Here is a 13,643-nt window from a genome sequence, read left to right as displayed (position 1 = left end):
GTGTGTGTGTTGTAACTAACTCTGTCGCACACATCGCCTCCTCACCAGTAAAACCCACTGACTGAATTCAAACGAGCTCGGCTGTTTCTCCTCCCTCCATGCTGTTGAGAAAAAAGATGACTCGACACTTTTGGAGTGTCCGTGGTCTTTATTCACGTAAATATGACACAGCACAAAGCCACAGGATCGAGGTCCTGTGCTCCACCAATCGTGAGTCAGTCTCAGCTGCCAATCATCACAACATTCCAACCACTAACATGTTGGAGGTGGGATTCATGCGCTGTACTGCAGCCAGCCAACAGGGGGCGATCAAGCGGGTTTGGCTTCACTTCAAGGAGAAGTCATGGTGGAGTAGTTAGTCAATTAAACAAAAGAATTACCCTGGAGTGATAATCAGAACAGAAAGTCTGTTTTTGTTTTTGTCGGAAGTTAAACTAAATTGTCCCACATGTTTTCCTATCAACAACTTATTTTACATGTTTGCTGTAAATTCCCAGCAAGTAAATATAATTAGATCAGTAACAACAAATAACTTTCAACCTGATTGTTTATTTTCTTTTACCGACCTGCAAAACTCACACAACATACACACCCTTAATCTGTGTGAACAAATGGCTGCGCTGTCCCAGAGCTCCCACTAATCTACGTCCCCTCGGAGGCCGGCAGTGTTCTCGACCTATTAAAAACGGCCGCGGCGGTGTCATGTACGTTGTGGCGCACACAATTAGAGGAGCCATTAACAATAGGAATTAATTTGCTGTCACACCCTCCCTGCGCTGTCTGCCATTGTTGCTGGCAGACACGTCCCCAACTCCCCCTTCAAAATAAAAGAGATAAAACAATCTTTGCAGTCACGCTAGAGGCATTTTGGGGTTTAATAAAATCCCGTCATGTGAACTATTGCTCTTCACGGCAGAGAGCAGGTGTGTTGGAAATAACAGACTGAAGTGTTCTTGAGGAGTAGTGCTCCTTCAGGAGGTTTTTTTAGATGTACTTGTTCAGTCTGTCCTCACCCAGGGGACAGAAAGAAAGACATGACAGCTGGGTGATTGACTACAAGGCGGAAAGGTCTAATGGGCACGGAGGGGTGGTTGCTGCTCGGAATGTGTTCCCCTCCGTCCATTTCTGTGTCCCTTGTCCAGGGGTAGGGCGTATGAAAAGCTGCTGCTCTCTTTTACCGGCTACATCTTCTGACAGCAAGAGTAATCGAGCAAATTCCTCTATTGCACAACACACCGTGCGCCTGCAGGACCCCGGGAATAGGGGGATGGGAGGTCGTATATATGAGCAACGGGGGGGAAAAAAAATCAGTGGAAAAGGAAAGGAAGGAGAAAAGATGAGTTGTACGGGGGAAGGGAGGATATTGAAGGACGTGATAGATGAAGCAGGGTCCAAGTGAAGGAGAGGACACAGTGATGGAGAGAGAAAAGCCAAAGGCACTCAAGGCTCTTGCACATTAAATTTTTACATCCTTGCTCTTCGCTCCATCTCTGCATCACCTTCACCTGTGACTGTATATATCTACAATATCTTGGGATATGGGAAAATGCATTATTAGTGGACCTGCTGAAGCTGCATTGTATATTTCTCTTTTGCCAAAATGAGGCATTGCTAAATTGTTATTGGATTTTAGAGTTTTTCCTTTAATTCTGTGGGTTCACCCACGTTAAATAAAACTGGAAATACCTGCTGATTTTGGTGGAAAATCTGTTTTCAAACTCTCTCTTCTTCTTCTGTCTCTGTCCGTGGTGCTGAAATAGACCAATCCCATGTCTTCTTGTGTCTGTCTCCATGGTGATGAAACATTGGAAATCAGTCTCCGTTTTCTTTTTCTTTTTTTTCACCAACCGATCACAGAGAAACAAATCACAAAGCGATGAATATTAAACAAGACCGTTCACTTCATCTGCATCTTACACAAAACTCCCCTCATCTGAATATAACACACTGTTCCCACTCTTAACTTTAAAGCCCACAACACTTCACATTGACGTGACCTGTAGAATTAAGTTATATTCACTCAGCTTGTGCATAAACCTTCTTGCATCTCGTTGTTCTGAGTTGGATTAATCAAAATCTCTTAAACTGCGAAAGCTTGTTTCGTAAATGGTTCATCTCCGCCTGACCTGTTCTCACGCAGGCGCTCGCTTGCTCTAAGATTGGATACAGAAAATACCATGAAGACCCTGCTGATCATTTTATTTATCATTATTCTTCTTATTATTCTGTTTTCTTTCTCACAGAAACCAAACAGTGCTGCACCAGTTCTGCTGCCCAGCCCCCGAGGCCCCAGAGGGGGAGACATCGACCGCCTGTGTCCCCAGGTAAGATTTACTGCACCCTTGTCACATCTGCACAAATTTAATTTTCTTTTTCAAATATTCGTATTTTTTTCACTTTGAAATATTTATTTTCTGTAAATTTCAATTGCAGCCACGTATCATGCATCCTGTTAGTAGCGGTGCTGCAGTAGCTACTCTAAGCAAAACTTCCCCAGCAGTGTTAAGTTGAAGTGGTTGTAAAGGCTTCAGGGTCTCCTGAGGAACAATCTGAATTATTCCCCCTCCATTGTAATAATATTAGACTCATATGATCTTGAGAAAGTGACCTCACAGTCACTCCACAGTTTTGCCACATCTGCTTGGGTTCTGCGTCAGTGAAATCGAGACTCCAAATGTAATTTGCCATTTTTGTATCGTCTTTGTCAGACGATCCAGATTAATCCACCGGAACACAGTGAAAACATCCAAATCAGTCACATCAACATCCCATTTCCTTCTGGTCGAGTCCTTGGCCAAGCTTTGAGCAAGTAGAAAAATATTACACTGAGTTTAGGAGACAAAGCTGGATGATGATGATGCTGTTATCTCTTTGTGTCAGATCGGCAGACGACAGTGACAGAGCAGATGCTGCCAGCCAGAAATCCACCACTTCAAATACTTGTGTATGAATTACAAACAGCTTCTTTCATTTTCCAATAAAACTTCTCAAGTCAGACACTTTGAAAGCTCCGGTGTTGGTTTGATGTGGTAATTTTCCCCCACAGTCCTGAGAAATACGAAAAAAGTTCAGGTAATAATTATCAGCTGAAATAACTTTACTTGAATACACCTTCCAGCTTGCCAGGCAGCTATAAAAGGGAGAATAATAATTCATATTTAGTGTTGAATAGATAAATAAACAATAAGAAATAAGAAACAGCTCTAATACGTTTCTATTTTTGCCCTTTTCAAGTTGAACTGACAGCCCATTGCGGAATTTGTTTGCCTTTATTTAGTAAAGTTCCCTCCAACACCGGAGCATCACTAAAAATTACAGCGTTCATCTGGCCAAGGCGCATCAATAGCAATTAAGCCATCTGCCCCAAAATGACTTGTTTGTTGGGGGATTGCACTTCACAGGATTGTTTTGCTGCATTGTCCTGAGCTCGGCAGAAAATAACAGATAAGCAAACGTGGTATTGATGGCAAATCATAGCCCCCGCAGTGCAGGACGCGAAGTAGGAAAGCTGCAGACCGACAACAAGCCTCCGACAATCAGACTTTAAACAGCTCAGAGGCTTAAATCAAGGAGAGATTGAAAGACAGTAATGTAGGAGGAAGAGATGAAAGTGGACATTAATCATCAGCTCTGTTTGCCACTTGGAAGATCTTTATATCGTTATCAAATATATATATATATAGACATTCTTCTCAAATTCAGGTTTATCACTTAAAAAGGTTGACATGCGCTTATATGTTCAGACAACACATCACTTTCTTCAGACTGTCCATCGCTGCAGCTCCTCTGTTCAGCCTCTGTCAGATACACTTGGCTTTAGCTCCTGTCTCTTTAGGATTTTTAACTTTTATACAACTAGAATCAGCAAAGCCCATACCTCCGCCAAAGCCCATCTTTGCAGTCGCCTTAAACATACTAGTTCTAATCTCTTAGAAATATGTGAGAACGCCCCGTCACGCAATGTTTTCAGAAAGTGAATAAAATCTGCACCAAAATTTGATGAGTTATTCCATAAAAAGCAAATATGTCTCCTTTAAATACAAGTGCAGAGCTGCAGTGGTTCAAACTGATGGAGTGACTTTCAAAAGGTCAGAGCTTGAACTTTGCTTGATAGAACCTGTTGTCTTCTGTGATTGCCTTGTGTTCAATGACCATTAGCTAAAGCTACAACCACAGAGCACCTTCCTCCTCCCTTACACCTTCCTCCTCCCTTACACCTTAAACCACCCCACCCACCCCACCCACCCCGTCCCTGAAGCAAACCACTTCAACTCAGGACTGTCTGGGGCCGAGGCAGGAAGCAGCTTGTGGTTTTGTCCCTTTCTTTTGTTCTCGTTGGCGTCTCCTCTCGTTTCGAGAGCCCGTATTCTGTTGTCGTTGATTTTCTGTATTTCCGCATTGTTGTCAGTGATTCGTTGAGCATCCTTCTCACGTGGCATCGGCACATCGCATCACATCACAGCGACATAACTCCACATGAGCACACGAGCCATTGCATCCATCGTTCATTCATGTTCACTTCATTCGGGCTTGTCTCTCCACTGTGGTCACGTTAAGTTTGAAAGAGTCATGTATGAGTATTGCCATGTAACCAGAGTGTAATTCTGCAATGTAAAAAAAAAAACAAAAAAACTGCCATAATGCATTGATGTGTGTACTGTAGGGTCTTTCCCATGCTGGAAACTGGTGAGCCTTCTTGTTGACACATGTAATGCATCTGTGTTCATGTGAAAAAAAAAAAGTTCTTATCATGTTGCATGCTTTGGCTTGGCAGTGATCAGAACATAGCTCCCTGTCTTTCTCCGTGTGTTTGAGTGTGTATTTGTCCCTGTGTGTGTGTGTGTGTGTGCTGGTGTGTCACCACAGTACACACCGCGTACAGAAGATCATTTGCATATACTCCAGGAAAACACACAAAACTGTGCACAGGCAGGGAAATCCTTAATCATAAAGAGATGAGTGAGTCATTCACCTTTTACTAAGCTTGTTGAATCCTCAGATTTTTTCTTGTTTTTCTCTTCCTCTTTATTCACATGCAAATATTATTTCTTTAAATATTCATTATTCGAGGAATATATAAATAAATGATACTGAAATAAAAAAAATTAAAAAAAACCTGACCAGACTCATGATCAGCTCACTGAGCACGCTCACAATGTTCTTTTCTGGTATTTGACAGATCAACTATATCGCCACCTACAGGCCCAGCTTGCTTGTTTGAGTATTTGAAGTCAGTTTGCGTTCTTGTCTGGACTTTGATATTTTACATAACAAAGGTCGTGCAGACGGGGAAAATGTCGGTTTCCAAAAAATCTGCATAGTGTAGACAAGGACTCACACTTTACAACCATAGCAGAGAGTGAAACGAGTAGAAAAGAAACACACTCACTTTATCGCCTAAGCAGCATATGGATGTGGCCCTGCACAAAATGGATGGGACCTAAAGTCGCCCGACTTGTGGGACTTGGGTGCGGTGCTTTAGGTAAAATGTAATCTGGATGTGAATCTAGAGTGGCACATGAGGTGAATGGTGACTATTGCCCAATGAGCACATAACAAACTCGTGCCACCTTTGGTTAACAGGCTGTTTGGCTATGGCTAACTTGTGGTCCAGATATGGCAAACAGGAGCAGACCGCCCAAGTGCCATCATTCCACGCTGCATGTGGGCTGGATGCCAGTGTGGCAGTGTGGGGCAAATCTGGGCCAATATGATTTATTATTTATGGCCAACTCTAATTCAGAGGGGGTCAATCATGTCCAAGACTGGCTGCCATTTGTCCTGAAGGGCGGGGAGTTACTCAGAGTCGGTCAGCGCAGGTGTGTCCTCATGAATCCAGAACTTATAGTCTTCCTCGCTACTTGTTGAAATGTCCCAAATCAGTTTTATCTGTCTGCACCTGAGGAGCTTCATCCCATCATTTAGGTAGAAGTGGGGAAACAACTAGTTAATAAGACAGTGGATGTTAATTAAGTGAGCATTAAGTTGGAAGTAGTGAAGTGCAAAGAGAAGTTAGGATTTCACTGTCACATATAATGAGGACCCTGCGGAGGCTGAAAACTCACCCTGACAGCCCTTGGTCACTGCTGCCAGGCTTTAAGGAGGCACCTGAGGTTTTAGAGGGACTACAGGGGGGGTGTATTCAGGGTCCCACAGTCAGATCTTTAATCACTCATGGAAAAGGTGAGCTTATGCAGGATGGCCGCAGCCTTTCAATTAGTAGTTTGAGCCATCTTCTGCTGCAGTGTGCAACAAATAAAAATGCACCAAGTAGTTTTGTTGTTGGTTTAACGGTTCCATAGAGGAGGTTAGTTATACATTTCTGCTGTGCAGCAAAACTGAGAAGTGCCATGGTACACACACACACACACACACACACACACACACAATAAATGGACAGAACACTTTGCTAGTAGAATATTAATTTTGCTGCACAACTTTCTTGTGTTAACGGACATGAAAAGTAGCAGCAGCATCAGGTTTGACAGATGTGCCCATGCAGCCTCTCCATCTTCAGACAAAGGGAGGAATATTAGATGCAATTTCAAAACTTGTGCCACCTGCAGGGAATTAAAAGTAAAATCAAATCACGGCAGATTTTACTTCATGTGCTTGTTGGGAGACACATCAGCATCAATTTCATGCTGCGATTTTCTGTGGTGCAACCTGCCGAATGAAAAACTAGTATCACAGCTTTACCTGCTTAATGTACAGGAGTGTGATTATATAATAGTAATATATGTGAGTCGTGATGTCGCAGAATGAGAAGCATTACATCTAAACAGAGAGATGCAGCGAACAACACCAACAACTGGGTTTCTTATAAATAGGAGCGTATTCCTGAAGTGGCATCAGAGACACAGGAGACAGAACAGCACAGTGTCTTTAATCAAAGACTTTCCTGTCTCAAGCGAGTGTCAATGTGTTTTTGCAATACATCACCATTTGCATAAAAACAAAAACACCACTTTTGCTGAGTCCTCATTCTTTGCTGTTTAAATTTAACTTTGTAAAACTTTTTTTTTGGACAAATAAGCTTTATCTCCATGAAGAAACGACACAACTCAAACAAAATAGTTTCCCCCTCGCGGCTGAGTAATCCTGGACACTAAACGATGGGACGGCTCGCATGTTTGGACACAGAGTTAAATATGAGCCTTTGGCAGGTGAAGGCATACGTTTGTTGGCACGATACTCGAGCCCGTTGGCGGTTCAGCTGCCAAGCCGACTGCTAGCAGCGTTCACAGTAACACTAACATCCTGCTCACAATCTGAAACCCCTTTAAATGAGTGAGCTCCTGCTGTGCCCTCGACAAATGAGTTGCACTCGCATTCAAAAGCCAGTGCCTTAATGAGGTATGCTACGCTAATTAGCACACGCAAGAATGATTTACAGTTGTCAGAGATGTAATTAGTTGTCAAGCTCATGAGCTCCTTCTTTTCCTCCGTCAGAATAAGTTTTATCGTTAACTATGTTTATCAAAAGGCAGTGAAGCACCTGCCTGTTCTCTGTCCCTGTGTTACTGCTCCTGAGCTACTTCAGAATTCTTCCTTGTCGTCAGTGAGTCGTCCTCAAACACGTCTACAATCACGTTATTTTTGTTTGTGTGGAAACAAACCATTGCGTTCATCCTACCTGGTTTATCTGATTTAAAAATTAAACTCAATTTGCTTTATTACGTTTCACACTGATGTTTGTGGAATTAATAACTAGAAATTAACATTACGTTTTTTTGTTGTTGTTGATGTTAATCCGTTCATCCAAATATTTTAAAGTACAATTTGCATGTTAAATTAACCTCGTCTAATCAGGGTAAATTAAGTGCGATGTGCACTTTTGAACTTGGGAGTGTAATTAAAGTTTACAACCTTGTTTTTTATGTAAGGCTATAAAGAATGCTAAAGTAAAGGAGATGAAGGATTACACTCTGCGCCTGGTGAAGCATACGACTTCAGAGAAATATAAAAAAATCGCTTGGGTCGTCGCCAGATCTAATTTAGGATTTAGGCTTGCGTCATCACTTTTATAACGTCCTTGATCGTAAACACAAATAAAGTGTCGATAAATGTTTCGATGAAGCTGACACTATGAGAGAGGCGGCAGCGGGAAGAGTTGTGGAGTTTCTGTGGAGGATTAATTCAGAACCGGTCGTACCACAAGGCGACAGCTGTGTCGTTTCGCCAAGACGCGTTCTTCACTAATTAATCACTGGAACTATAATTTAAAAAACTGCAGTAATTAGCGGAGTCACGCTATCTGTGGAATGGAAAGGTGACGTGGGATGAATAAGGACACAGTCAGAAATACTTTGTAGTCACAAAAGGAGACGAACAGAGGGACTGAATGAGGCGGGGGAGGAGCAGATTGAATGATTGATCCATTTTGTCGGAGGACGTTCAGGGACATGTTGAAAGAGTTCAGCTTTTTTAGCTATTCAGGACTTGGCTTTCATTTTAAGTGCAAGACCACCTCTGCTTTTGTCCTCACACCCGGCATTAGTCTCACCTGTGTCGCCACAAATTAAATTTCACACGTGGGATCTACAGTCGCCAATTTTTTCTCACCTTCTCACCCGGTGATTTAATACCTCTCCTCATCTCCCTGTCTCTCTCTCTCTCTTTCCTCCCTCCCTCCCTCTGTGATTGCGTAATGATGCTGCCTCAGCTGGAGAAAGTGACCTTGTTGGTTTGCTGTTCTGTTGTCATGGGAACAGAGGGCACAAGACGCCAAGACATCCAGAGACGGCGTGTCAGGAGTGCTGCATGTGTGAATGTGCTGTTTTTTTTTTTTTTATCTACTCATTCCACAAACATGTCCGTATGTGGCTGGCATATCTTAAGAACCGTTCATCTAACCGGCTTCACTCGTGGCTTGAGTATTCTCAGTGTTAACGGAAAGTGCATTGTCCAATTTGGTGCGATTTGGACACTTTACATTCAATAGTGATAAAAAATGTGCTCTGTAGCATGCGGTGTGGTGTCGCAGCATGTCCTCATATAAACTACATCATGTAAACTACAGCAGGGGTTTGACCACAGCCACATTTTGAAAATTATTTTATTTCACGATATCCGACTGACGCAGATGTTGAGGTGTCGCGGGTGATGATCTCTGGCAGCAACAGTCATAAAACAACTTCTTCTTTAGTAATTCGTCTTCAAAGTTAAAGCACACAATCTGTTTTATAGCTGCAATACTTAACATCTAGCTTTTATTTTGAAAAGTCATGAACTTGGGTCTTTCTCTTCGTTCAGTTTATTGGTGGGTGGCAACCAGCGTCCAAGTGGATTACTGCAATCTACTGGATCAACTTTGTCTTCTTCTGGTGCATTACCGCCATATACTCAACCTCATGCTTTATTAACCCGTCTCTCTGTTGTCATATTCCATTTGGCTTCAAATCAGAGAAGAGCGTCGTGTGTCAATCTCCTCAGGTGTTCGTTCATTTAGTTGTCGCTCTCCGTTCTTTTTAAAAACACCCCCTCTGGGATTTGAGAAGCCTGTTTTTAATTGAAATTTGAAATCAGCGTTCAACAGTTTTGCGACCAACTGAAAGGAGCAGTTAAAGAGTTATTAGTATTATTAGTAAATTCTAATCAATGTGATGCTTTGACTGCTTTATTTTCCCCCAGAAAATGGGGGGTGACGACAGCCACCACAGAGCGGCGATACCAGATCTGCTCATGCAGTGTTCATACATGTACGACGTGTGATGCGACGTTATGTACGTCAAGAAAACCACAGCGTTCTCCACTGTACATGTTGCTCTGCAGCATTCCTGCAGTTTCCCCTCCGCCCGTCTCTCCCTCTGTCGTGGTGCGTCAAACGTTCACATCTGAGAGTTTCTCCTCCTCCTTCTCTCCCCGTTCTGCAGCTTATCTCAGCATTGTGAAGCGAGCGGAGGGTTTTATTACAGAGGAGATTTAATAAAAGCACAACTTTTTGATGACTTTGCCGCAGCATCTCTTATGTGTACAGCATCTGTTGTGTGGAGACGCTTTCAAATGAGAGTGTGTGTCTTCAGCCGCTCTATAAATGTTAGGGCCTGGTCCTCAGATTGTCTTTGACACATGCAAACCGCTGTAAAAGGCAGAATGAAACTGTTGATAGTAGCATCACAGATTCATGTTATAAAAAAGGGCCTCTCCAAAGATTTTAAATGTCGGAGTCGGATTACGAGTCGTTGAAACTTGAATATTGACGCTGGAGGATCTTTAACTAGATATAACCTATAATTTGGGTTTTACTCGGGAGTGAGGGTCCAATAAAGAAACACAAATGTGTTGCATCGTGGAAAATGTAATGTTTTTTAAGGTTAATCTATATGACATCTATTTTGACAATAATAGTGTTAACTATGATAATTTTGGTGATAGAAATGTTTCACACTATTTCACCTCTACTGGCACATTTTTACATAAAAGTTTTTTACAGTGAATAAGTAAAATAAGTTAAATACATGCCGTTTTTTTTCCTTCTATTTGAGATTTCTATTTTGAGACTTCTTGCATATGAATATTTTTTCAACATTGATTCATGATTTTCTGCAAAGGCAGTCGGTTTAATTAAATGCATAAAAGGTTAAACGGATGCTGTTCTCCTCAGTGTGTCTGGGACTTTTGATCATTTTTCTATCCCTCGCTGCACTATGTAAAACAATGGATTTGGTCATTTCTAGGAACCAACTCATTTCTGTCTCTGGAGACACAGCTACTGCTACAAAATCCACTGAGATATGCTGCAGGCTTATTATGCAGTAATAACCATTCTGCGCTGGCAGAGCTCCTGCAAGAAGTAAAGCTGTAAATGCACATTTTTCTGTAATGTTTTCCATTTTCCTGAGAAAAAAAAACGAGGCGATCATTACCGGCTGGAGATCTACACTGATTGTACTCTTTGTTCTCAGCCTGAATACAGATCTTCTGATTTGCTAATGACTCAGATGAATCCTGTACCCTGGCTGCGACCGTCTCCCAGGATTTTGCATGATAAAGATATTGAGTACAGTGGCGGAGCATAATGATTTACAGTACCACCGTCCTTCGTTCCCTTCTTTAATGGCCTGCCATCTTATTAATCTCCATCATCTCAGGGGGTCCAAGAATACCCACAGTCCCATTCTGCAGGCTGCTCAATTGCTCAATTCCTGCCTGACTGTGCCACGATAAAATGTCCCCCGTGTGTAGGTGAGTGTTTGTGTATGCAAGAGCGCGAGCCTGCAGCCAAGACAGAAGAAAGAGCATAATGTCCAGGGATGTGTGTTTGTGTTCCCTCCATTTAAAATCTGCCTGCAGCTTCAGAAATGGACAAAGTAAGTCCCCTCTGGACAGAGGGGGGTGCTAATGAGGAGCTGTGGCAGTTTGGGACGTCTGTCTCTTCACATGCTGGCTGCACATTTTGTCCTGACCTTTTTACTTTGGCAGTCGACCATTATTTCCAGCCAGTTTTTGCTTCTCCTATTAAAATATTTTTAAAATTCAGTGACCGCAGTTTTAAAAATCAAGCCCAATGACCTTAAAGGGATCGTTCACAGAAGAATTTAAATTCACTCATCATCTACTCACCACTGTGCCGATGGAGCGGTGAGTGAAGTGTTTGAGTCCACAAAACACTTCTGGAGTCTCAGGGGTAAACAGCAATGCAGCCAAATCCAATAGAATCGATGTAAATGGTGCCCCTTCTTCAAACATCCAGAGAACATTTCAGTGAACTGTCCCTTTAACTTCCAGGTCTAAAGCACTTGGAAACATTGCCGCTTCATGCATGAGCTAACCATGTGTGTGAGAAACTAGCATTTCTTTGATTGGTTATTTAAAGATGTAAAAACTGGGTTGAGACATCATGAGTGACAGCTGAGACTCACTTGTGATTGGTCGAGCCCATGATTCGGCCACACTGTTGATAACAACTGTGCAGATTCTGTTTTCAATTGTGCTTGATGTCGTATCCTGGATGTTTTGGCTTAATTTCCGGATGGTGGAAGGAAGTGGAGACATGTCATCTGTCTTTATTTTCAATCTACAGTTTCTACACTTTGCTTTTTGTTCGGGATAAAATATATATGTATATAATTGTAAAGTGGAGCTAGATTTTATTGCGTCTTGACAGAGTTTAGCTTTTTCCACCTCTTTCCAGACTTTGAGCTTCGCTAAGCCAGGCTAGCTTCTCCTTCAAACCTTCACCTCTCTGATTAAATATGTGGCTTTTGCTGTGCGGTGCTTGTTTTCCTTCAGGTTTAATAAACCCTAATATTGTGTTTCATAAGTGTTTTACTCTGATGTTATTTCAGGACAAGAGATGGCCTCCACTATAAAAACGAAAACATAACCTCCTTGGCGGAGGCAATAAAACCCTGAGGTTTCACACTTCACAAAAAGGGTTCATAACAGCGTTCCAGATGGTGAATCAAATCTTTGACGATTAAACCTCACAGCTCCGCTCAAACACAACCACGGTTGTGTACTGCCTGTGCTCAGCTTGGTGCCGTATAGTACATTTGGGTTTGCCACTGGTGCCAGATCATCCTCCTGCATTTATCTTAAATCACGCAACTAGCAACAAATAAATAAATATCTGCAGGAGCGTGAGAGAGTCAGAGATTCACAGAGACAGGTATTAAAAGAGAAAAAAGGGGAAATGTGTCGCATTAACTCGCACACCTGCCTCACCTCACAGTCGTGCGCACGCTGAGCCAGGTAGCGATCTAACGGGTACATGTTGTTCCCTACTGTTCCCTGTGAAGGGACATCAGGTGTCCCCGGTGTGGGTGACACTGTCAGGCTCAGCGTACATCACCCGGCGGAGTCCTTGCTCTGACAGCTCGCCGACAGCCTCGCGGTGGTAGATCAACAGGAAAATGAGTGGAGAGGACGTGGTGGAGGAGGAGAGGACGTGAAAAAGTGCTGACAAGGCGACCTGCGCCGCTGTCGCTTCGCTGATGGTAATGAGCTGCGGGGGTGGTGCAAGGGAAGTTTTGGGGAGTGAAGGGAGCACGTCAGAAGCGTGGTCGAGCTTTAGATCACATGAGGAAGAAAGATGGAAGGAGCAGTGAGGTGTGATGATGTTTCCATTCGGTGAAAGAGATTTTATCTTATTTAAGTGTCAAATATATTTCTATTTTACTTACATCTATATCATAAGCTGTATATAAAGATGGACGGCATGAATGCCCCCTGAAAGTGAAGCCAAAGTGGCTCTATGGCCCCCTGGTGGCTGGCTGCAGTTTGTCTTAAGCCCTGCCTGCTCCATGTAAGCAGATGGGACACAGACCAAACTAAATGTCAAAATAAACTTTAAATAAAAGTCTCACAAAGATGGTTTCTGTCATTTATAGTATCACACTGAGGTCCGTCCAAGTGCTCATTCTAGTTATTTGATGCTATAAAAATGGGTGAAACAGCATGATTGACAGCTGATACTGACTCGTGATTAGTTGCTCCAAATTACCATTTTGGGGCAAGATGGTGGCATTCATATTTTGGATTCATTTATATACTGGCAGGAAGTGGAGCCACGTCCATCTTTATAAACAGTCTATGATCTATATCTGCTAAAAATGGCTTTTGTGCTTCGTCATTACACCAAAATAAATGACCTAACTAAATCCGCTGAATGCTGATGAGGGGAAATGTTTCCTTTTTAC

At 42.5% G+C, this 13,643-nt stretch overlaps 1 protein-coding gene across 2 annotated transcripts in view; it reads left to right on the top strand.

Moving 5' to 3' along the window:
* The window catches only part of iqsec3a (IQ motif and Sec7 domain ArfGEF 3a), an 81,311-nt gene that overhangs the window by 13,452 nt on the left and 54,216 nt on the right, over positions 1 to 13,643 (top strand). For both annotated transcript variants that reach the window (XM_069520287.1, XM_020092394.2), the window contains exon 2: positions 2,244 to 2,324. In XM_069520287.1, the coding sequence (XP_069376388.1) occupies positions 2,244 to 2,324 (81 nt within the window). The remainder of the gene's footprint in view (positions 1 to 2,243; positions 2,325 to 13,643) is intronic.

Source organism: Paralichthys olivaceus, chromosome 23 (assembly GCF_024713975.1).
Source record: "Paralichthys olivaceus isolate ysfri-2021 chromosome 23, ASM2471397v2, whole genome shotgun sequence".
Taxonomy (NCBI): Eukaryota; Metazoa; Chordata; class Actinopteri; order Pleuronectiformes; family Paralichthyidae; genus Paralichthys; species Paralichthys olivaceus.
Note: the sequence above shows the minus strand (reverse complement) of the source record. Positions and strands in the feature narration are given on the sequence as shown.